This window comes from Tympanuchus pallidicinctus, unplaced genomic scaffold (genome assembly GCF_026119805.1).
Source record: "Tympanuchus pallidicinctus isolate F22 unplaced genomic scaffold, pur_lepc_1.0 scaffold5, whole genome shotgun sequence".
NCBI classification, from domain to species: domain Eukaryota; kingdom Metazoa; phylum Chordata; class Aves; order Galliformes; family Phasianidae; genus Tympanuchus; species Tympanuchus pallidicinctus.
The window spans coordinates 13,465,643-13,492,234 of NW_026294769.1; the positions used below are offsets into that span (position 1 = coordinate 13,465,643).

General features: G+C 35.0%; 1 protein-coding gene across 12 annotated transcripts in view; it reads right to left on the reverse strand.

The window, feature by feature from the left end:
• PTPN3 (protein tyrosine phosphatase non-receptor type 3) overlaps positions 1–26,592 on the reverse strand; it is a 178,587-nt gene that overhangs the window by 6,786 nt on the left and 145,209 nt on the right. For 11 of the 12 annotated variants that reach the window (XM_052704232.1, XM_052704227.1, XM_052704226.1 and 8 more), the window contains 11 exons: positions 25,373–25,571; positions 23,817–23,894; positions 22,834–22,890; positions 19,454–19,610; positions 17,604–17,761; positions 14,808–14,898; positions 14,469–14,530; positions 12,852–12,998; positions 10,450–10,578; positions 3,706–3,851; positions 2,965–3,100 (listed from right to left, as the gene is read on the reverse strand). In XM_052704232.1, the coding sequence (XP_052560192.1) occupies positions 2,965–3,100; positions 3,706–3,851; positions 10,450–10,578; positions 12,852–12,998; positions 14,469–14,530; positions 14,808–14,898; positions 17,604–17,761; positions 19,454–19,610; positions 22,834–22,890; positions 23,817–23,894; positions 25,373–25,571 (1,360 nt within the window). Of the gene's footprint in view, positions 1–2,964; positions 3,101–3,705; positions 3,852–7,362; positions 7,639–10,449; positions 10,579–12,851; positions 12,999–14,468; positions 14,531–14,807; positions 14,899–17,603; positions 17,762–19,453; positions 19,611–22,833; positions 22,891–23,816; positions 23,895–25,372; positions 25,572–26,592 lie in introns of those variants that run through there. The other variant, XM_052704234.1, reaches the window with a different exon arrangement.

Consider the following 26,592-nt stretch of genomic DNA (forward strand, 5'->3'; position numbering starts at 1 on the left):
ATGCACAATGAAAATTCCATATAGCCAGAAGAAATATTTACAATTGGCCTAATCTTGAGAACACAAAAAGAACTCATGAGGATCGAAGTATACATCTTCCAAAAGTACTTCCGACTGCTCACTCAGTCAAACCTCCAAATGAACAGCTTTGCCTCAACATCACATTAGGAGAAGCACAGCTTCATGTTTTCTGAATTCCTTTTCATATCTTCGAAATATTCTCCCAGCTGCCATTTTATGTCAACTCTCATCAACACTCCAGGAGGATTTGGAAGCATTCCCCCAGAATCTCTCAAAGGACAGAAATAAAAGACAATGTATGGACTATGAAGAACATTATGTTGCATTTCAATACCAGTAGGTCAGACCTTTATTCTTATCCATACATGTTCAAAATATTTTTTCTTAAGTACAGAAAGAAAATAAAGGAAAAGTTCAGGATAGAAATTCATTTTCTCTATCTCAATTTCCTGCCTTTTCTTCCAAACCTTCAGTCAATTACTCCCACCTCTAGTATCACTTTGTTCTTTTGTCTTTATTTCTTAAATACCTTGACTTTTCTCTTGTTATTTTCATCTGCATATTTCTGCTGCCAGAACAACCCAAGTGCAATATTTAGCTCTCTGTTCACCACTTCTGTTAACTCCTTTGTGTGATGAAGTTATTGAGCAAGTAAGAACGAACACTTCAGCACTGCTTCCTCTGACTCAGATTACAGTATTCCTACTGTTCACTTTGCTCATAACTAGCTCTATTATATATGTCATAAAGCATTTTTTAGTATCTCTAGTTAGTCTTTTAAAGGAATTTAGCACCTTTAAAAATAAATAAATAATAACAATAAGGCCATAGAGTTACACTAATTTTGTTGAAGCTATTATATTTTCTTGTTAGTTTTTGTTTTGCTGTTCCTGATGACCAGATTATAGATTTTCAAAAAAAAAAAAAAAATCAAATCCAGAACTCTGACACAATAAATAGAAGACACTAAATTGACTTGTTAATAGCTCTGCTAAGTCCATTTTTATCAGGCATGTACCATCTGATCTTAAATTACAACACGCATCTGGCTACATATTCTATCTCCTCAAAGCTGAAGCTACAGAGCTGCTGAATATGCTTCAGGTCAGGCTGCTACAGCTGAACAACCCCTAACAGCTTCCCCTGGAAACGGTGCAGTTGATATGAGCTGTGGAGCCAGCTGAAATGGATGCAGAGGAATGAAAGAGTATTCGCAGTAGGTAAATATAAGTTAACATGGAGCTCTCTGGTCTTATGCTTTCTCATTGCTGAGCGCTCACTCATGTGCCTCATTCCTGCCAGCTCTGCTCATTGCCAGCTCTGCTCATTGGCTTCTGCATACTTTAGAAATAACAAGTGAATTTAGCTTCGCTGTACTGCTGCTACATAATTCTCTCTTAATTGTGCTGATAGAGAACTGTGAAACGCAGCATGCAAAGTAAGGAGCCTTGTTTTAGTACGTAGCTTTCACAATCAAGGTCTGATGGTTAATATATTTATCACTATACTCCACATTCTTTATTATGCCAAACAATTCCTGTTGATGACTGTTACAACAGGAGGTTCTCAGCACCCATTAAAATTTAGAGAACTTCAGGTTCTCACATCAGATTCTTAAAAATAAGACCATCTTCATAAAGTTTAACTTTCAACTTCCTCAGTTCATCTTAGAAACAGAGAGGCATAGGCAGCAAACTCAGTAAGTCAACATTCAGCTTCCTAAACATCTTAAGGCTAAGATGCCATGTGTCATTTCCATAAGGAACAGGCAGGGCACTATTCATACAACTTGCTCCTCAGTCATACAGTCAAATCTTGTTGCACGTCCAGGGAGTGCACTCATACAGCAATGAATGACATGAGACTCAGCAACATACATGAGAAATCTCTATTCACAGAGCACTCTAGTATTACACTAGCAACCATAATTCCTGACACTTTCCAATGCTTTCATACCCTTAGATAACAAAAGACTTCCTCCCATCTGGTCAGTTATATTTGCAGCAGGTCCTTTCCAACCTTAATCATGCTGTGATTCCTCTGCTCAAGGGGAAATCAAAGTGTTGGGTTTAACTTTTTGTTTTGTTTTGCTTTTTAAGATCAAAGACAGAAATGCTAGGCCTAGCTGCTGACTACATGGGTCTAAACTCCTTTACTTTGATTTATCATAGGGCATTTAGCTCTTTTAGATAATGCACACAGTATTCTCTTATCTGACTTCTTCTGAAGGCAGTGGAGACTCCTATCCCTCATTTCTAACATCAGTCTGTTCATTTCCACATTTAACACAAAAAATGCCCTCATGATCTCAAATGTTCAAACCACCTCCTTGTTAAAAAAATCAACTCTTATTTTCATATTTCAGTTATTAATATCCAGCTTATTCTCAATAATTTATTCCTACTCCTTGTTTTTCTAAACTGGAGTAGCAGCACAGTTTAAGAAACATATTATTCCTACCAAATTTCTACTCCTTTTCAAAAGATGCTTCTTCCACAAAACACAGCACAAGCACTTCTATTTTACCTCCAGTTTGAGAACTACCTACGAGGCTCTGTACAAAGAATGAAAAACAAATAGTTGTTTTATCTTCCTGCACAGAATTTAGATGAAGAAATATAAACAGATAAGGAATATTCCTTAGCTGTTTATGACTTAATGGCTTTCTGCATTCTAACCAAGTGCAAGGAATAGAAATCAATCACCTTCTAATGACAAGGTAAGAAATATTTACAGTTAAATGCACACCTCTTCTCTAAAGAAGCAAAAATACTTTGTCTCACTGCACTATGTCATGCTAAACATAGAAGCATGAAATATAAAGGCAACTGAAGACAGATACAACTAGATCATGCAATACTTTGCATCTGTTTTAAAAATGAACGTGAGCAAAACGTAAAGAGAAAATGAGGTTTCCCGCTCTATTCCCGCTCTATCACTTACTGATGTTTGAACCATCATAGCTCGCTGGTCTCGCATTTTTCTTACAATATCCAGCGGATAAACAGGTTGGTTTCTTTCAATTAAGCACATGGCTGTTTCCATAGTGACCAGTACACCAGTGCGACCGATTCCAGCACTGTGAAATGTAACAGAAAAACAGTCTATAAAATTAGGACTCTTATCATAATATTATGATGTTAACTAGCTTTGCAAATTACAGGACGACGTTTATACAATTAGAATAGAGCACAAAGCTTATCTTTAAAGCAATTTCCATGACATTTCTTGACAATGACAACAACAATTTATTGTTGGACAAAAAGTCCCAAAATAAATGCTTTTTAACAGTTACAGCTACTTACAAATCTACATTTGCAGCTACTTACAAATCTACATGTACTGATTTTATATTTTTGACTAGAAAGATAAGAGGTAACAGCCTGCTTTTTGACAGGGACTTTAATCACAGTAAAACTTTGAAGTACCATTCACAATGAATTCACAGAGGTAGTGGAGGATAAAAATGGAGAACAACTTACATTACAGATGATCAGCTTTGTGATAATTTTGTAACTAAGCAATTTCACCAAAAGGATGCAGGAGAAAGGAAAGAAACTGATATTTCTATCTTAGTATTCCCATTTAATTCAAGGAATCTGCTACCTTCCAGACAGTTCTCAAAGCAAATGTTCATAGTAAGGCTACAGCAAGGGTATGTGTAGAATTTTAAAACACAAGTACCTGCAGTGAACGAGAACTGGCTCATTCTCTATTCTCTTTGGCCTCATACAGGTCACAAACTCCAAGAAATCCATGGAGTCATCAGGAACACCATGATCGGGCCAAGCAACATACTGAAGATGAGTGACAGTGTGTTGCTGTTCTGTCTAAAATACAGTAAGATTTGCAAAGAGTGTTCAGTGTTACAATTCCTGTGTTGATGTTTATTAGGTACAAGTCACAATTTTCACATAATCTGCAGATGCTGTAAGTTGTCTATGACATTGAAAACGTTTGTCATTTTATAATTCAGAATAATGTATAAACATGTAATTCTTAGCATTTAACAGACACTTCCAAATAAATGAGGTATCAAGTTTTACTTGTAATCTAAACAGATTTTAAAAACAAAAAACAAACAAACAAACAAACAAAAAAAACAACCAACAAAAACCCCTAAATTCTTGGAGATTTTCAATTTTTAAGTTTATTGATTCTTGACATCAATGATTCACCTGAGGTAAAATGCTACGCAACTTACACAACAGTTGAGGAGAGACTGCAAGAAATAGCTGGAAGCCAAAGAAGAAACATTCCGAATTACACCAAAATAATGAGCATCAGGGCTTCCCAATCACAGCTCAAAAGCATTGTTTTGACATTTCATAAAAATGAGGCTAGCACATCTAATGCTACATGAATGCTACACTGGCACCACTAGCTCAGTGGTGAAAGGTGCGTTTCACTTGTTCATAACCTGCAGAACATTAAGCCCTGCCATAAAAAACAGATGAATGCCATTTTCTTCTCATTCTGCAAACCAATTCAATCTCCCAAATTATAGCTGCATATCTTATCTAAATACACCTCTGTGTGTATCTACAGACTGTTAAAATATAAAGTTGCCTCTAACATTTGCTTGTTGTAGTTTCTGTTGAAAAACTATATATGTTAATTGTAAACATATAAATGATTTCTGTTCTGCCACAGGACATTTTTCTTTATGAACACAAGCTAATTACTTGAAAGATTCTGCTATATGAATAACTAGGGTTTTTTTCCATTCAATCATACTTAAAAGCAATTTTATAGAATATCTTGCATTTTAGCTCTGTGCTAGCTTTGAAACCATTCAGGTTAGGCTCAAATGTTATGTTACAGGTGTTGCCAATGATTAGTCCGAAAAATAAAGTAAACAAGAAGCCAAAGACTCTGAGCATTGCTGTATTGTGCAATGGGGATATACCACTCTTCATGAACTAAGCCTTCATATCATTCCTTTATTTCTTCCACACTTAGCAGTAGATACACTGTTAGTTTCTGTTTGACTGATGTCCACAGCCAAAGATAACATTTGACACTTACTGAAATAAAACCATCCTTTATCACTGCACTAGACTATAAAAGCTGACCTCTCTCTAGTTGTCTGTGCAACAATGCTTTATTGATGCTAGAGACTTGGAGTTTTATTTATTTATTTTCTTAAGTGTACAATTACTGGAATATATGACCTGTTTCAAATGCTTTCAACTTCGGCTTTTCTCTTCCATTAGAGCAAGTGGTTCCACTCCCAAGGAGCAAGCCAATAAAACAGAGAAGACAGAATGCCTACTGCTCGTGTACTGAGTAGAAGTCTAGGAGATGATTCAAGCTATTAATAACTTGATCACTACTTGGCTTATCAAAATGCTCAAGTATATCTGTGTTAGAAATCGAGTTTTTTAAAGCTCTAAGAAATATCTCATTCAGAAAGCACAAAACTATTACTAGAGTTCATTATGTTTGAGTGATTGGTGTTTTCTTTTATCTGTTTTTACTTTTCAAGTCTTTATACTCATAGTGAATTGAATTGGTCAGCAGAATGCTGAAAACACATGGAAATAACATGCATTACCAGTTATGCATGTACGACAAAATCTACTACTCCTAGGTTAAATAGAGAAAAAAGTGCTAGAATTATATTTATTGGTCCCACAGTCAGCTCCACTATGCATGTCTGAATTTCTTCCAGACCCTGCTTCTCTGTCAAAAACTGGTAATGTCAAATGAAGAGGTAGACTCTCATTACACTTAAGCCACTTCGCAAACTATTATTGCCTGCAAGGCAACTTAAATCATAATTAGAGTTTCTTTTTTCAGCCCACTAACATTTTAAGTGATAATCATTATTGTAACATCCGAATTACTGATAAATGTAGAACTTCTCTTTAGAAAATCTGGCTTTATGACTCCTGTTTAATAAGTCTAAACATATATATACTCACTGAGAGAGCAAGAGCTGCTCATTGCCCAGTTGCTACATTTGCCTAACTTGACATTGTACACCCTGACGCTTCAATCATGTGGACAGATTTCAATTTATTTTTGTACTTGCTATCACCAGAGATCAGTTTCCATACAGGTAGAACTACAAAAAGAACACCTTATTGTGAATGCAATTTCACTGTGGTTAGGCAAATATCCTGGATTTCTCTCAAAAACACCATGACCTTTTCTAGGGTTGGCAGAGGTAACATCAAGTGCGTGCTGTAACACTTCAGAAACAAAACTCATCTGTGTAGATCATCAGCAAGAAAAATATTCATCCTTCATCCTTCTGCAGACTGATATCTTGTTTCTCATAATTACACTGAAAGGTAGGCTTCCTCATTTCATTTTGCTAGATTGATTCTCACTGATTAATAAAAGAGTCAGGTGTTCTTCAAAAAAAAAAACAAAAAAAAAACCAGCATACACACAAGAATTATAATACTTAAGTAATAAGGAAGGAAATTTAGGTTCAAATAGTCAACTTTAATTTTTACTTTTCTTAAAACTTGAACAATTCTGTTTGCATTTTACTTCTTCATTTTTGCTTTTTAGTTTTTAATTTTATCTTCTAACAATGGTACTACTACAGCGTAGAACCACATTTACCTTGAAATGGGGCTATCTTCTTTGAAGGAAAATGGCACACTTCTAGCTACTGAGCTTTACAACTATTGAAAGCTGAAATTCTGTGATGAGGCTTAAGGCCTGGTTTGGTGAAGGGTAGAGTAGTAACTTCTTTGCACCTCTACTCCAATCTCATTATGCTTTTGAAGACCTCTGCCATAAAACTTTTCATCTACTTTCTGTTCTTCAGCTCTTTATATTCAGAACCAATTCATTATTTTTTTTTTTCTACAGTAAGTATTTGACAGAATAGATTACATTCAGTCCAGATACTTCCCAGAGAAGTCTTTAAAGTACTTCTGCAGTGCAGTAAGTTCCAGACATTTATGAAATGGTCAAATTTATATAAATGTCATTGGAAAGAAAATAAAAGGTCTTATTTATAATGAGTGGAAACATAAGTTTCAGTGAAACAACTTAAGAATATTTAATGTGAACAAGCTGAATATTTCCCTCAAACTGCTGTACATTATGCAACTTGCAAATAAGACAAATGGTCTGGAAATGTAAACCTTAAGAATAGAGACCTGTAAAAAAAAAAAAATAAGACTGACCATATTTTCAGTTGCTGATAGAAGAAGGTGCTGCTTATTTACTGCCTACAATTTGTCTCATATCAATTTAAACAGCATGACTAGAAGGCCTGCAAGCTAGTCATTCATAAATAGAAAGATGTGACATTATTTGTCTTGCAATTTTACCTACTTGCAGCAAACAGCAATATCCTCCTTAGCAAAACAAATTCATGCCTAGCTTTCAATTTCTTTGAATTGATACTCCAATCTATTTATTTTTCATCAAATCATCCTGTCCATCACTGTGATGTCAATGGCAGGTGATAGCTTATAAATTAAAAATAAGCTGTTCTCTCAAAATCTTATTTACATTGTCATCATTTGTGCAAACACTCCATATTCTCTGCAAGGAATTGTCTTAATCACATGGACTTACGTTGTTCATAAGGTGTCAGTACTCTCTCTTGTGGTGCACAATTATTATTATGGCAATGGTTTAACTGGCCTTTAAAGGATGAAATTAAATCAATATTTTAGTATAGTATCTTTACTTTTTTTTTTTTTTTTTTGTTGAATGATTTATTTTAGTTAATAATCAAATCAGGAGGGAGAACGATAATGCACTTTGGAAATGAGTATAAGTAACGTAAAATGTGACAGAATGAAATAAACCTAACTTGCAACATTTCTTATTTCAAGCTTTTTGAATACTGTGCTCCAGCAAACATTATCTCTGTAGCCTTCCTAAGTACCACAGCAGGATTCTAGTTAAATTTAACTGAAGTTGCTTAAAGACAGAGGAAACTCGAAAAATATATGTTCAGAATATAGCTGGCTGAAATTGGAGAGGTCAGCATGTTCCAAGGCAATTATTCCCAAAGGTAACTGAATGAAAGGTTTTCTTCAAGCTTTTCATCCTATTTTTTCAACGATTAAAGCAAACGCTTATCTTGTTTTATGAAATAGCGCAGTGTGATGAATTTATCTGTTGGCTATGTTTGTTTTGGTTCCCCAAAGCCTTTCCCCCCAAAAAACCAAGCTTACTGTTTTCTGTGCTTTTCTTGCACAGGATACATACAGATGATGGAAAATTAAACCCTATTTCTTTTCACGAGGCTTAGAAAGGTTACATATGTATTTCATACATTTGCTGTCACTTGCTTCAATTTCAGGTAAAGAAGCACCAAGATAAACTGGGTCAGAAGAATCCTAAAATTGTTTTAATTCAAGTCTTCTGAATATATGTGAACAAAAGGCCAGGAGCATCATTTCGTAAAATTCACTTTTTAGCAGTTTTCCTCTAAAGGCAGATTTGAAATCTATGCAATTTAATACACACAAAGATTTTTCACAAACAACCGTTTCCAATCGAAATCAAATCTCTTGAGAGTTTTGAAGCTTTATCCATCTTATTATGAAAAGCTACTTGTCTTCATAAAGACCAATCCAATGATGCTCGCTATAGATCAGGGAATGATAAAAACCTGATTTGAATTTATACGACTTTTGATGTATTCTTTACAGAATTCAACAATATTTGTGAGTGAGAGCACATATAAGGCTCTGCAAAGTATACTCTTCAGCAGAAGATGCCCCCAGAAGAATAAATTTACTCAGCTCCAGAAAAGCAGCTGAAATGATGTGAAAAACTAGGAGATAATTCATTGTTTTTTCCCCCACTACATTTTGAAATAAAAGCCTTTGTACCTTGTTATTTTGAAACACAAAACTCACACAGGGCTTTCAGTTATTAGCGTCATATTTTTAACCGCATGGGACAGCTGAATAGTGAGTGTTTCTTTGAGTGTGACCATGTGACCACTCCATTTAAATGTATATGAAAACTTGTCCTTAGTGAAATAGATTTTAAAAAAACAGAAAAAAAACCCAACAAAACAGCAGACAATCAAAACCACCTCTTCCCACAGTAACACTTCCACTGAGGTCTAGCTTTAAGGTGATTTTAAAAATTATACCATTTTGTCTCATGGCAGTGAGCTCTCCACAAGTATAAGCCTTTGCAGTAGAAATGATGTTCTCAGCTGATAGCTACATGAGACAACTTTTTGTACAAGATCCTTGAACTTTCACATTTATTAGCATGACTACAGAAGAAGAACAATCTATCTCAAAATAGATTGCATGAAATAAATTGTATGAAAAAAATCACCTGCCCATTCTCACTAACATTTTTACCTACCACACAATAGAACTAGAAGCTACAAGTGATGCATACTGAACACAATCACTGTTGAATTTACTCAGAATTATGAAACAGTGATAACTACTAACTGGGAAAAAGAATTTGAGGGGGCTTAAGCTAAAATTTACAAAAAGAGTTAGATAACCAAATTTAATTGGCAATCAACTAGTTTGAATGATGCCGAACAGAAATTTGCCTATATATTTTCTGCTTTAGTGAGGTTAGTTTCTTCTGTACTGACATTCAAGTTTATTACTTACAGAGCAGTTGGCTGAAAAACAGAACGAAAAGTCATAGTGCTCCCTGAACAGATGGTTTCTCATAACTAGCATAAACCATTCTTCTTTTTAGAAAATATTTGATCAATATTCACAGAATATTGAAAAAGAGCTAAAGAAGGAAAAGTATAAGAAATGTTAGACAACCTATTATCATAAGCCAAATTTTATTCCCTATATTCATGCTGTGGGAGACAGAAATGGGACCTGAACATTAATTTCACAACACAAGCTCATGTGTAACAAGTATTCCATGCATTTCACTTCCCTTTTGGTTTGTAAGCGTCCTATATGCACAGAATATTAACAGCTAAAGTAACTAAGTGCCATGCATAAATTGAGTACGCTGGGTTTGAGATTCAGAGCGATTTTTTATTTTTTAAACTCTAAGTAAAGATGATAAAAAAAGAGCTGGTAAGATTCTATGTACTCTCTGAAATGAATATTGTTGCAAATTGCTCCTCTTCTAGCTATTCTAGGCACATGTGCCATTAACCAAGTCACCCATACTTCATCCTTGAAAGGACACCGAAAAAATCTTACTGAAAATCTATTTATGAAAAGTCAGTGACTGCAACACTGTTTACAGTAAAGCATCAAACTTCTTCATGAAGCTCATTACAGTATCTGTACAGTATAATGGATTAATGTATTACAAGACAACGCAACCCTTCAAAATGTATGCTTTTGAGAAATTATGATTATAGTGCACTGATCCGTATTCTATACACTCATCTTTTATAAAAATGTGTATATTCACACAGTATACAATCACTTATATGCATATATTTTCATTCATCTTGCTTAGACATAATTTAAGACAGGAAGCATTTACCTCAACGTTTGTAATCACCATTTCTCTAACAACATACGCAATTGTACAATCTTCCGAGTGGCATCTGACACGAAAGCCGCCATACTCCATTACGTCTGGTGGATCAGGCCAATACTGATGACATTTTGTCTGTAGAGATGAAGGAAAATTAAGTGCACATCAAGACCTCAAACAGGTTTCCAGAGCGTTCTCCCGTGGTTCAGAAATTCAGGGAACAACTGTAACCCTTTGCTGGTGATAATGTTCAAAACTCAAATGTAGCATGACGGAACAGGATAAATTCTCTGTAAACTTGTGTTATAGACATTTATAATAAAAAAATTCAAATAAATTGGATGCAAGCTAAAAGCTTTCTGCCCGAGACTTCAATTTCGGAAAACTATTTTTCAAAGCATGAGGTTCTATCAAAGTTTGATGAGTACACTTCTAATTCAATCACAAATACTGAATATAGTATCAAAACAACATATCAAAAAACAACCTATTAGAATAGTCCTGAAAGAAGTAAACTGCTTACAGTATTGTGTAAAGAGTTTGACAAGAGATATCACCAGTGCCCTGCTTACTAACGAATATTTTCCCAAGCAGCTGTATAGAACTCCACAGTGAGCATCAGTGGAGTACGGATACAGATTAAGTACAAGCAGGTGGGCATGCTGTGAATCTAGTTTCCAGTTAAAACCGCTGCTTATCTATTTTATTTTTCCTTTCTCCAGTCAGCTCTTAGCAACAATACAGCTTACAGTGAATATATTGCTTTTCAATTCCATAAAGTAACTGGATTAAAATTCCCTGGAAGATACTATACAGCTTTAAAATCCTATTGTATGTCATCACAACTGTTCACAACTTATAAAAGCATGTCTCAAATACATTAGAAGCTAGGCACTACGTAGGGCAAACACATCTATCTATAGCAAGTCAGCCACTACTAAACAACCTTGTTAATTCAATTTTACCAGTGGAAATGTCTTGGACTCTGCACTAAAGCCAATAATCTTTACTTGTTTTTATCAAAGATGACTGAGAGCGAGAGTGAGAGGTAGGCAGTCTGGGTCACACAGGTAGAAAAAAAAGGTGTGCTGAACACAATGAAATGGAACACTATCAATTTTCCTGGCACAAAAGGTCATGAACTGTAAAGTCCAGTGAAAAGGTGTATGACAAGTTTATTAAAAAAGCACACATCTTCAAGAAGCATTTCCTTATGAAAGCAAAACAATCACTGATAATTTTTATGAGATTCCAGTTTATGATGGCTCAAAGAAGAAAAAGTATTTACTTTTCCAAAAGAGCATCTAAAACTAAGTATCTATTTCCAAAGTTTAAAAATCTAAATGCAAAAGTGTATTGAAACTTTAAAAGCTCCTTCAAAAAAAATGAAGTAATAGACAAAGTTGTGAATCACTCAGGGACAAAAGCTTTAACAGACCTTGTTTTACCACAAGCAAGTCAGTCAAGTTTTAGAATGGATGCATAATTAACACAGTATGTAAATCAATATAGTATGTATTTCATTGCACAAAAAAAATGGAGGTGATTCAGCTGAAGGTCTCCTACATCATGGTTGAAGAAACTGGATTTGTTCACTCTAGAGATCAAAGATACAATGGGATTTAAAGCAGGCATTCTGTATCTAAATGGTGATTTTAAGAAGTGCGTTGTTTTCACAAGGATGTGTAGTGGCAAAGCAACACGCAATGGGCGGAGGTTGCTTCAGAAGAAATTACTGCAGGATAAAAGAATAAAATTCTTCACTGTTAAGAACAATTAACCTTTGGAATACAGGTGAGAACAATTTGACGTTGGCACTTCTTAGGTCCAAAGAAGTGATGGAATATCTTCTGCTGGAATTACAAAAGACTTGCCCCAACAGAGACCTAAAAAACTTTATCTAATGCCTTCCTTTCAACAAAAGGACATGACAGACCTATTCATTATTAATCTCACTTACACAAACCGACATAAAAGTCAGCAGATTAAATTCTGACAGCTAGCATTACTAGCTAGCTTTAGCTAATAAGTACTGAAATGATAGATTCCATTTTCAAGCTGGACCACAAGTTTTGCTCAGACATTCCAGACATTTTCTGAGTCCCTAGGAAAGCAACTGCGACACAGAATCGAATTCTCATGGGAAAGGACAGTAAGCAGTATGTGGCTGATCAGTAAAATTCAAGTCAATTCTGATGATCAGACAGCTGGTTTGCTTTCAAAGAAACAGAAAATAACAAAGTCACGCAGTTTGTCTTCCCCCAATTAATTCAAAAAAGCCTGGCCTTCAGAGAAATTGTTCAACAGAATAAGAGGGCCTATATTAAGGTTCCTTAATCACAACAATGGGAAAAACAGTTTCAAGGTGTAGTATTTCTTCAGAATACGAAGAACATGAACACACTTACCCGCCCACGTTCAGTGAGTGTTGTTAACATAATGATCAGCGACAACTTGTGATCCCAGACAACTTGCCAGAAGTGTGCACACGTGTGAGGAAGAGGCCCTTGAGTAGCAATGTACCTATTCACAATGCCCACAGAAGGAATTTCCATCTATAAATAAAAAGGAGTTAAAGTACAATTAGTTCTCACTATGCAATACTATTTATTTTTAATATTCAGCATTTCATTCAAACAAAGAACATTTTGAAGGATGATTAAAAATTAAAATTGAGCAATAAGACAATTAAAATCACAATTTGTTATGTGATAACCTTTAACATTCATTTAAACCAGAACTATAGATACTAAATCCCTTCATCTGAACTAGGAAGAGCCAAATAAAAGGTATCTCTGTTTTCAAATGTATTTAAAAATGTAAAGCTGCAAACCTTTCCAAACCTTTATTTAATATTTAGTAAGAAATAATGACAAATTTACCAAAGTTGCACTAGTAAAAGCTGTGTAATGGCTGATACAGGATACAATAAGAACAGCTCAAATGCTTCCTAGGCTACTGAGGTATTTATTAAGAAATCAAACTTGACAAGATACCCAACATAAGTTGTTCTAAAATACTTTTAATCTCCATGACTGCGCTCAGACAGCAGAACACTTTCAGCAACTAGCAAAAACCTCCAAGAGACTTAACTGCTCCGCTTCATTAGTTTAATGTCTAATTATTCACAGTCAGAGAATCACAGAATGGCTCAGGTTGGAAGGAACCTTAAAGACCATCTACTTCCAAATCCCTGGTATCTGCAGGGCTGCCACCCTCCACATTAGGCTGCTCAGAATTCCATCCAACCTGGCCTTAAACGCCTCCAGAGATGGGGCAGCCAGAGCTTATCTGGGCAGCTGTGTCAGGGCCTTCCCATCCTCTGAATGAAGAATTTCTAACATCTAACATAAATTTCCCCCTTTAATTTAAAGCCATTCCCCCTTGTCCTGTCACGATCAGACAACATAAAAAGTCAGTCTTTCTCCTCTTTATAAGCTCCATTCAAAAACCAGGAGGTTGCAATGAGGTCTCCCTTCTATGAAGAAAGACTTGTCAGCCTGGAGAAGAGGTTCTCCAGCCTTCTGATCATCTTTGTGGCCTCCTCTGGACCTGCTCCAACAGCTCTGCACTTTCCTTGTGCTGGCGGCCCCAGGCCTGGAGATGCAATACTCCAGATGAGGCTGAGTGTAGGGGAATCTCCCATGCCCTGCTACCTCCTCTCTTTTGATGTAGCCCAGAAAAGTCACAAGATAAATATTGGAAAGCAATTTTCATTAAAATCACGAAAAAAATAGTCACGAATGTTACTTGCATTCAGAAGTGCAACACAGAAATAAATATTAAATCCCACAAATTTATGTTATTCAGTATATGAAAATAATGGTGTTTCTATTTTCTGTGTATCAAGGCAGCTGGTTGTTTCACAAGCGACACTTGATGTTTTACGGTATGAATCTACATAACTCTTATATTCAGGAATCCCCCCAAATTAAAACAAATATATCTCATTCCTTAAAATGGCTAAATTAAGTCAGCTATTACAATACAAAAAGCAAGCAAGTACAGCTCATTGTATGACTTACATTCACATAATTTGCATTAATGTAATCTTCATCCCCCTGCAATATTATCCTTGTGGCATCATCTGCACACACACACACACAAAAAAAAAGAGGGAATCAAATGAGAAAATAAGACAAATGTTTCCCTTTTAATGAAAGAAAAAGAGGAACTGCAGACAGACAAATAGCAGGGTACAAAACAAAATAGATAACCCTTTAGAAAATAAAGTGAATGATTATGTAATTTTTTTGAACAAAAATTAAGCTTTACCAAGAAGTTAAATAAACCAGTTTTAAGCATATATACTATCACTGAGAAAATAAAACAACAGATAGAGAAAATATGTACTTAATACTCACAAGGCAGAACATCTTTGTATCGATTCTTGTCCATATTCTGAGGCACTTTTGCACATGTAACAGCCAATCCCGGTTTCTTTCTATAAAGTTGCTGGAAAACAGAATTTTACAAAAAGGTAAGATATGATTATGCTAAACAGATCCACATGAAGACAACAACAATAAAAAAAAATAAAAATAAGAAGCTACTTCAACTTTTCCTAGCCAACTGCAAAATTCCCCTGAATTACTTATTACTTATATTTTCACGCAAAAATAACTTCTATTATTGCTAATTCATCATCATCTCTAGAAGAATTTCTAGAAGGAAATAGAAAATTGGGAGTCACTGATCTAAACTGGCTTTTTCCTTGTAAAGTCATCTTTTCTTATAACACATACCACACCATTGTGAAAGGGCTAAAAGGAAAAAAGAAAGTAGAAGAATTGAGCAATAAAAGATAACAAAAAAGGTTACAGACTGATATCGGTTATTACTTGGAATCAACTGTAATACAAAAAAATAAAATATTCTCTGGACTAAAACTACCACATTCAACTCTTAACACCTGAAAAGGCAAATCTTCAGCACACCACAGTCTTTTAATATGTAATTCCATCCTATCTTGCCAAGACCTACACCTCGCAAACTTTATCTTAAGCAAATGTGGGCAAATGAGCATATAGCAAAAAACTAATTCTGAGGTCTAATGCACTGAATACATGGTATGAGGCAATAAAAGGTACTGGGGGCAAACACCACAAAAAAAATATTGAAGAAATGCAACCACACAATTATAGTTTCCCTGTATTAAATATACATGAAAGCAATTTACAACTGAGTTATTAACCTGGCTGTGCCAGAGTTTTATGCGCTTCACTGAACACTTGTCAAAGAGGTAATTACAGCTTTCATGTTTAAGTAAGATTTAGAATGTGGTTGTGTACATAAAATTAAGTGAAACCAATAGGATGCTAAAATCTCCTACTTCATTTAAGAGAAAGGGATGAGCACACAAAACTTATTCTATTAAAAGACTTACTGAATCACAGGACTCAGTGTGTACCATAGCTCACTACATTTTTCATTCTCCACAGCACAAACAAGGGAAGAGGCTGTATGGGAAGAGAGCTTGATAATCTATGTAGCAACCAAACAGCTTTCTTCAGTTCCATTTTAACAGAGACAACTTAAAATTTCTACTTTTTTTGTGGGAGACAAGGAAGAGCAATTTCATGTAAAGCAACAATCCTGGAGCTCTCTTGTTGCTGCCTGTCTAAAAAGCTACTTAATAGAGAGAATTCCTGAATAATGTTTAAGTGGAAATAAAACAGGGAAAGATATTCAGGAAAAAAAATTGGCTACATGATAGTGTATTAATTATTATCTATTTTACTAACATGAATGGAGAACATGATAGTTACCAAAGGTGACAAGGAGATACTGCAACAGACACTGAATTTGAAGACGACCACTAAGCTCACTACATTTATTAGATTTCAAAAGCGTTCTGCACTTCTTTGTAACATCAATAACATCCTGCTAAAACTGCTGTCTGGAAATTAAAATGTCAAAGAATCAAATATTCAATGAAAATTATTGAGGAAACATTGTCAGAGTTGCTGGCTAAATTCATGTACAATTAACATACTAAAACACTAGTTCTTTTGAGTTACTGTTTCAGTAGCTAATAGATTTGCTATTACAACATTCCAACACTGTTGTGGATTTTGGAAAGCTGATATACACCACAGAGTCAAGAATTTCTAAAAGACAGGGAAGACTTAACTCTTCAGAAATTTTGGAAACAAAGGAGAACTCATAAAAGGAATGTTTTGTAATAAGTAACATCAAAATTCTTCAGCCACCAGCATAACATTTTACACATTTTACAGAATTTATAAAAAAAAAAGGAACAAAATGGGAAAATTGCCACTGCTGTTCAGTATGTTTACAGAGTCTGAAAGAACAATGCCAGACTTTAACAATGTGAAATTATTAAGTCATAATAACCAGAATTTCTCCAAAGTTACAAAGCCTACAAAATAAATGCTTATATCTCCAACAATAAAAATGAACACAAACATACTGCGGGATACATTTCCATTAGAAAAGAAACAGAATTACCTTTTCAAATTTCTTGCTTCTAATTTCTATGCTAACACTGAAGAACTGTTTTAATAAACTGCAAATGTTTTAATGATCAGCTTTCTAGAGTATACCTTGCCAACATTTTGAAGAACAAACATTGATGAATTATTCTATACAGCAGTTTGTCAAGTCTCATCTTGCATACAGGGGAATCTCACCTACAGATAATCTGCCCAAGAAGTAACCATCCGTGCTTTAGATTGCAGGAAAAAACATCAGACTGGACACTACAGACCACATACGGAAATTAACATTGCCACATTTCCACATTAACCTCTCAGAGAAGAAGAGCAGGAACAGTCAAGCTGCTGATGCTATATTCCATGAAAGGCAGCAAAACATGAGAATGAGAAAAATCTAAGGATAAAAAAGATGTTTCAGAAACTTCACCTATTAGCATAGAAGAAAAAAACTACAAAACTATCTTCTGTCAATCTCCTACTATTTTACTCAATAAAACAATTTAAAAAAAATTTAGTGAGCTTTGGGTACTTGAGCTGGAAAAATGTTAATCAAATCTGAGGAGCAACTCATATTCCTGCTCTCTTAAGATGAGACTGAAAGGGAGAAATAAGTTTTCTAATCAATTAAGCCCTGATGTTACAGTTACAGCCCTGGTCACAGCTATTAGTACTAACAGTATTTGAGAGCTGAGTATTACCCACCTCAAACTGATGAATTACTGTCCCACTTTCCAGCCCTTTCCTTAGCTGTTCCATAGACTCATCCAGAGTTTCAGCATATTCAGAACAAAGAAGAGCTTCTGGGAGATTCTGGGAATCAACTTCATCTTCCAATCTAGGCTCTACAAACTGTTTAACAACTGAAAGATGTATTGAAAATTAAAACTTTTTATGTTGAGCATTCATGTGTTTGCAATGCATGACAAAATTTACCAGCTTGTGAGAACAATAAAGTTTGCAAAGAAAATTTCAAGAAAGTGAATAATAGCAACATACTTTCTTCATTTAGTTATATATTATATTTCTGCACAAAGGACTAGAGTAAATGCCTCGTAGACAATTTCCCTTAGGAAAAAAGAAATTCCTTAAGGAGCTAACTAAAAATGACTGTTTCCAAACACAAAAGGTTTTTTGCTGCTCTTATCTGCTGGTGGGGTAATGACTCACAACATTACCATGGTAGACATCAAGTAAATTTTACATTAAAAAAAATTAGAAGATAATTAATGGAATATTTATGGAATATTTATTAATGGAATAATTAATGGAAAGTTTGGATCCCCTCACAGCAAAGCAAAGATAAATACATTTATATATTCCTTTTCCACTAGAGGAGCAACTAAATTCTATATTCTAATTTCTTATTCAGTCACATCCCTCGTTTTAACATAAATCACAAAATATTTTCGACAGTTTTCTATGGCATTTCTTGCTAAGATATTGAAGAATATGAAAAATGTTATTGAAAAATTTCACCACAGTTTTGTCTATGAAAGCTGTTGCATTGCGGAAGGTGCCCACTTGTGGTTATTCACTGCAGTGATCGGTATGGCCCATTCCTACCAAACTATAAAAAGATGTTCTTACTCGTGCCTATACAAATGACTGGCATGGGGCCACAGGATAAGCCTTTAGCTCAAAGCAAAGACTTATCTGCAAGTAGGAAGAGGAATAATAAAAGAAAAAAAGTTAAGGAAAGACTAAATACTGCTTGGGGCCAGTGGAGAGACCTGCAATAACTGAAGCAGGACTGTGTTCAGGAAGAATGACAAGAGCAGCTCATCTAACTTCCTACAAACATAAGAAATTTAAAATAAATAAATGCTACAGAGGCATATAACATCTATACAGTTTTCTTGCCTCCTGTTTCCTATCAGTGCATAACCCCTCCAGATTTTTAAGTCCTAATGCAGTCCGAAACTCCTTGCCAAGCCTTTAAATAATCATTTGTTTTAAGGTCTTACCATTGCTCCTAGAGAATGTAAATAATAAAGTAAATCATCATTTCATTTCACCTGAAAGCTCCTGCAATCTACATGTGTTTAAAAATGGAGCAGGACTGATTCCTTGTATTTAACAAATAAATACCTATTACCCTACATATTTCCGAAACTGTCCTGTTGCCAACAGGAAATTAGTGAGTAGTCCACACGGGTCAAGCTTCTCATCATTATAAAAATATCTCTTTAGGTTGTTTGTTTTTAGAATCATTGTGCTGGGGAACAGCAGCTCATAAGTATTTGCAAACTCACAACTGAAGATTTGTGAAATTATGCTCTATTTCCAAAAGGAAGTTTTGAAAAGGAACATTTGTTGTTTGAGTTTAGAGTTAAAAACATAAGAAGAAATTCTAACTTGATAGACTCATTTGTATCCGAAAGAGCCCACAGTTAAAAATATTTATGCTACTAATTTCAATGCAAGAGGAACTACTTTTTATCACAGACTTATTTCAAGTGAAACAAAACCACATTTACTCGAATAGGCGTACCTATTCAGGCAGAAGAGCAAGTCTCCAAAACATTAGAAGTGAATAAAATAAGCCCAGTTACCTTTCCTCCTGACCAAAAGTGCAAGCTCTCTTGTGTGAGATTCTCTGCTGGCTTTTATAAACATGACCACCTGGTCATGTGTGTGTTCTGAGATATCTCTGCCATTAATTAATACTATCTGATCACCTTCGTTCAGTTTTGGAATGCATTTGTCAGCCTGTTTCAAGACAAAAAAAAAAAAACAAACATATTCATGTCATTGCATCCAACCACATAAGCAGGGACAAATCAGAATATTCAATTCATCATGTAAGCAAATTCTTCAGAGTTCTCTTGAAAAAGTTTCATCTTCTGTATCAGAACATCAATCAAAGGATTCAGATCTAAAGCTGTTCTTGTTGCTCCAAAGTTTCTTAATGAAGATGAGGAACAGTTCAAACAGCATATTGATAGCTAAAAGAAGAATTCATATTTATCAGATAGCCATTACCAAATTGCTCATAATGATCCAAATTTCAGACTGAAAACCTTAACAAATGATACTTTCTCTCATAAAAAAGGTCTTCTAGGTGTACAAGATGACATTTGCAACCTTCTGTTTTTATGCAGTGATACTGGAAAGTCCAAATATGACTTTGAGGTTATTAAACTGAACATATCTTAAGTAACATTAAGGACATTCCCCAGACACGGGCTCCTTTCTACAACTTCAACTTACTCATGTTTTGCATAGAAGACTACTTCTTCCCAATTTGCATCACTAAGAGCTTCACTAAGCTTACATCTTGCAACTTAGAGCAATTTAGACCATCTGCTGAACTTTAGGACTTGCTTGGCTTTTTTTTTCTGCTACATTTAGTATACTTAGCATTGTGACGAGCACAAAGGGATTAAAGCCACGGATAGGATATGATGATGATCCCAGTCAGCAGGCTCATGGTGTCCATGTTTGAGCTGGCGGGTTGGACTTCCAGAGTTCATGCCAACCTCAGCCAGTCTACGATTCTGGTAACATGAATACGAAGGATTCTATAACCTTTGAGAAGAGTGCCAACTTGTGTAACCATTTTATTATCACTGCTATTCTGATTTTTGTTCTGTTTAGGAAGTACTCAGCTGTACAGAAGTGATTTAGTTAAATACACACTGCATTTTAAATCTTTTATAAATCAGATCTAGTCCAATACAGTCTGTTATTCTCCATTTATAATTGTTCCCAATGTTAACATGGGTTCCCCAGCCTTTATTCATCTAATGTTTTTAGCTCTATCAAAAAGCAAACCTGAAAATGATGTCCTAATTAGCCCTCTCCTTCTTATCCTGATTATGCCTTGCAGGAAGCATGGATAACTTGCCTGAACTAAGTGTATCATTACCAATTTAAAAACAAAATGACAGAAAAGAGAGGTGATAATGACAGAATCAATATGAAAAAAAGAACCCACGCAAAATAAATACTTCCTACTAAAAAAAAGTAACACCAAACGTTTTCTATAGAAAGAAATAAAGATACAAATGAAGGATAAGGAAAATTGACAATGCTGCATGAAAAAGATATGCAAATAGAAGCAGAATGGGAATAAGAAACAGCCATGGTGTTCTTCAAGTATTCACAGTTTCCCAAAAGAGACGCAAGTCATTTTTTGTATGATTTATGGAGGCAAGATTGAAGAATGCAACTATGAACAATTGTTTAATCGCTGTAAAATATAATGGTTAGCAATAATTGAAAGGATAAATGATATAAAGTTCATATCAGTCATACTAGTCACATTAGGTCAGTCCAGCAGTGGCAAGTAGTCAACAAGAACACAGAGGGAATGGTGTCAAATCTCCTACATTTATCCATAATTTATATTTCTTGGCTGGTCGCTGGCTATTATTCTTTATTACAGGAGAAGATGAATATCGATGTTCGAAGAAGTTGTGTTAATCAAGTGACATGTTAATGTCTCAACTCTCTTGCTTGACACATTTTATACAGTCAGATTGATCTCAAATGGAAATTAATTCTTTCTGTGTAAGCATAATTTGTAGATTTTTCAGATACTGAGCGTTTTCAGACAATTAATTATGTCAGAGGATTCCTCTGCTATTGATTTGCCCAATGTTTCATTTTATGCTAATCTCTTTGTTATTGTTCCAGGAAGTATACATATTATTTTTCAATCAAAAGTTCTACTAAATAACAACTTCTGTATCACCTTAAGGCATTAATACTGTTTCTGGGAAAAAAATAAAATAAAATCAATAGTATAGGAATCTTATTAAAAAAAATACCAAAATAATAAATGGTTGTTTTTTTGCTTCTCCCCAGAACTCTGCTATAGTAGAAGGGAATTTAAAAAAAAAAAAATTAGTATGCCAAAAATGATACACTGCCTTGCGTGTACATTTATTTCCCTTTCTCCACAAAAGATGGATCTTTCAGGCATCACTGAAGTTCCATGGAGCTAAAATGAACAAAAACACACTCCATAAAAATACTTCCACTTACAAATATCAGTTGTATGTCATTAAATAGTCAAGAGCAGGTGAAAATTAATTTACAGAAAACAACATAATGTTAATATTGTTATGTGCTGAAAGCATTACACATTTTCCTCTTGCTGTAACATGACGTGATTTCTCTTGCACTGTGTCTCCACACTTTTGACGCATGACTATTTCCTAGCAAGTTAGCACTGATATTATCTTATGAAAGTTGGTAAATAAAAAGAAAGAGAGGGGGAAAAAGAGAATAAAAAACTTGAGATTAGATAGTGCGTCCTCACAATTTTTTGTAGAAAAAAAATTACCAAGGTACTGTATCACTATTATTAGCCCACAATTCAGCATAATAACTCAGTGACTGTACGGTTCCAATGAATGTCCCACCCAGTCCAGAAATATTTCCGTATGTGAAAGTGCAGGGAAAAATAGGATCAGTGTATCCTTTGTCATGGAATTTCACAGGTCTGTCTTAAGCATGTAAAGCTGCTACTTTTCATTTATTTTCAGCCTTTCACTAACTAATTTGATAGCCCCTTCTTCTTTAAATGGAATCCCCTGCTACTCATTTCACAGTGCTCCAAATTTTATATAACTCTGCTGTACTTTCCTTAAATTGTTTCTTTTTCATAGGCTGCATAGGCCCATAACACTCACTTCTGTACTGCATCTTCAATCATCGTTTGTATTTTCAGTGTTGTAGTGCACTATTTGAAACAACAAAAGAAAACAAATATGCTTTCCAACTGTCTCTTGTTTGGCTAACAATTCCTGATCTTTTCATCCATGGCTTAAAAAAGAAAAATCACCGGTCAGATCAATTTCTAAAGAGAACGGCTCAGTTACTATTTCATATTGGCTATGCATTTCCAGATTCCTGTGAATAAAGATTTATGAAAATGGTAGAAGAAGTAATAAGGGAAAGATTAGAATGGTAAGATATTACTTACAGGTGATCCTGGAGTTATTCTTGATACCACTAAGGGCATTTTTTGGTCTATGCCACCCTACAGGAAAGTCAAGTAAATAATGACCATCAATACAACATGACCATAAGCATTTTAAACAATCACCTACTTTCACTTACATATAAAATTTGTTCAGTCGCTTGAGGCCAGTAAGATTGAACTCTCATGAGCAAATGTCAGGATGGGTGTACTTTTTTTCCAGTAGACTTAACCTGGTGGCTTTGCTTGTCCACACATTTTAAGAGGCAGATCAAATGCAGCATTACTCAAACCCTATCCTTCAAGCAAGCTTATTTCAACATCTGAACTCACAAGGTGGACAGTATTAAGGTATTATGGTGAGTGTGCACGAGATCAGATAGGATCGAAGTTCCAAAATAAATAAATACATACTCCCTTATTCCCTTTACATAAAGCTCTCTCAAAACTTCACCAATAAATAGCAAGGCAAAATGAGCAAACATCACCCTGATTTTGATGGTATCATTATCTTATCTGTTCAAATGGAATTTTTTGAAAATTTACAGGAGGAATCAATACTTGTTCCCATTTTTACAATTCATTTTCATCTCTATGTGATTTCTTCATGGATATAATTGATAAAATGGCACCAGCTATTTAACTTGCTTTATAATACAGACATTTTTTCTAGAAATTAGTATCTTAAATTATGTTTCCATGTTCATATCTACACAGCAATGTAAATAGGCAGTGCCTTGGAAATGTCACATCCATAGTATATGCAATTAAAGAATACAGAAGTAGCAAAGGCCTATTTTCATAAATATGATTTTATCATTTAAGGATTAGGCTGCCACTTCTAAAAATTTTTGAGTCCTTAAGAAATTCATGTGGGATATACTGATTTATCTGAAGTATCACACTAAAAACAAAAAAATAATCATAATATCAGATCACGGTATCTATATAGATCATTTTAAGATAACAAAAGATTGCTGATTTACCTTTAGATTAAATCCGAACTTCCCCTCTTCATCTGGTGTGATACGCACCAAAAGTAAATCTCCCTCAATTACCTCATTCTGTAACAAACAGGAAAAAGCTCAAACCAAGTTTTTCTAAGTTTTAAAACCAAGCAGCAGAAAATTAGAGTGTAACGTACCCACATTTAGACATGCTGAACAATAATTCTCCATGTAAATACATGCTCAAAAAATGAAGAAGCTAAGGTTAAAGAATACACTCAATTGCAACCTTTAAAAATTGTAAAAATTGCAACAAGGGCTGCTCTGAAGGTAATATCTCCTATTTTATGATGATGGCTCACAATTTCAGAGGAGGATGGCAGTAGGGGTTGAAACATCCCACCAATATTTCATTACGTGTTTTTGCCATGTGACAAATGGCAGCAGAGGGGCAGTCTGACACAATGGCAGCTGACATGGAGTTGCAGTTGAAGCAAAGGAGTGTCACTCAATTCCACTATGTGGAAAAAATAGAACGAATTGGCGTTCATCGATGGTCTCTAAAACTGCTAAGCAAGCAAACAGTTGATGTGAGCACAGTGAGGAAATGGGTGGTGCAGTGGCAACAGCAGGTCGCCTCTGCTAATGCAGACTGTTATAACCATGACACACAGGTTCTTTTCCACCACTGGAAAAATGCAGAGCTAATGGCGGTGGCCATGTTGTATAATAATTTACTGTAGATGAGATTTTTCTCTACAAACAGTGTTACTGTGCTCTTTGTATTGATTGTAGTTTCCATAAATAGGAGGCATTAATTTGGAACGCAAAATGACAAATGCGTTCTATGGTTTTTTCCGTCCTTACATACTTACTCTCATCACAGCTTTTTCAGCGCATACCTATTAAAACTTTCAATGTATTGCCATAGCTAAAGGTGACTTAAAAGGAAAAAAAACAAAAAAAGTACAACACAATTTAAACATTTTTGCTCTGAAGATTATGGAGTAACTACAATTTCTTTAACATATCTCCTCTAAAAGGGTGAACTGATATTTTCTCCAGGAAATCTCCAAGCAAGGATGATTAAAGCTTGGCTATGGCTAGTGGAAAGCCAAGTTAGGAAGCTGTTTAGCACAGCCCTGGAAGAGGCTAGAGAAAAGGTGAGGGACGATCTGCTGTCATAAAGCTAGCAAGGAGCAGCTGCTCTCTAGTCAACACAGAAGTCAAAACACAATTTTTAGCCATCCCAGATGGGATTTGTGCTCGCTATCAAGACTTACAGGAGCTAGAGTGACTTTATCCTAGAACAAATGAGATACAGGCATGCAAGGATTCCCATTTCATTAAGAACTTCCTGCAGATGCTGTTGGAAACCTGGTTGCTATAAGAAATGAATGTACACAGTAGGCTTACCTATCATATTGTATACACAGCCTTGGAGAAATCTGAGTAAGACAAGAAGCTTTATTCCTGTTACCTAGTAAAACATGCTCACCCCAGAATAAAACCATAGTTTTTCTGAGTTCTTAATCTACAGTTCAAAGCTACATATGTTAGCATTTTTGACTTGAAAAGAATGCAACTGAACGTACCTTATCACAGTAGTACTGACCGGAATCATCTGTTGAGCTAGTTTTTGTAACATTGTCATATGTTTCTAGGAAGTGTTTATCCACCCCTTCCAGAGGGTAAGAGTCAGAAATGTTACCAACTCCGTTGGGAGACTGAGTCAATGCTTTAGGTGAGGTACGGGTCAGAGAATTCCGAGTTGGACTATTTCCCAATACATTCCTTCATTTAAAAACAAAACAAAACAAAAAATTATATACATATATATTAGAAAAGTATTGTTATCTAGATTTTTACATTAAACTGTGTAACATGGGCAATTGTATCACTCAGACACCAGAACAAGTCTTTTTATACTCGCGGTTAAACAGCACTTCTTGACATGCAAAGTAATGGGATTGGAGAATGATCTACGCATTATCATTTGTTCAGTGGAGACCTAGAAGAACGGCAGAATAAAACTAGAGCAAGAGAGACATTTTCAGCAAAATACTTGAAGGTCAACAGTGAAAGGCACTGCTGAAGTGGTACATGAAATCACTGCAACAAAGGAGGGAACGAGAACAAACCCCAGGGGAAAATACTTCAGCTGCCATTCTATTCACCTGTATTACCCCACTGTAGAGAGATCTTTCACTTGCATCATAGAACATCTTGATCAGGGCCAGTACTCTTTGCAAGCATGCTCTGTAGTGCTACAGACAACCAGCATTACAGTGAATTGTATTTGATTCTTGCATGTATGCATGCTTTTTTTATTTTATTTTATTTTTTTGTGTGCAGAGCGTATTCAATGCATTCACCATTCCTAAAAGCAGTATTTAACTCTCACAGGATGGTAGTAGTGGAAGTAAATCCCAGCATGAAGAAATAAAACTATAAGGGAATGTAACACAGGCTTTTTACACGCAGGATTAGCAATGCAACAACTACTAATAAATATAGACATTTGTTTTTTGGTTTGCAGAAATCTGACTGCAACTAACAAACATGATGCCATAGGTTAGCAGGCTTATTTTTGCCTGTTTTTGTCAATATTTACAACATTTTCAATTACCATGGAAAATATTCTTCAAAGATATTATTCATTTGGCTCTTTAAATAGTTTTAAAATATTTTAGCGAACTGTAATGACACACACAGACACACACACACACACATACACACAAAAGAAATATTAGTTTTATTTGGTAGCTTCAAAGAGGTTTTCATGATTCCTGTGAGGTCACTGTTAAGTAAGCAG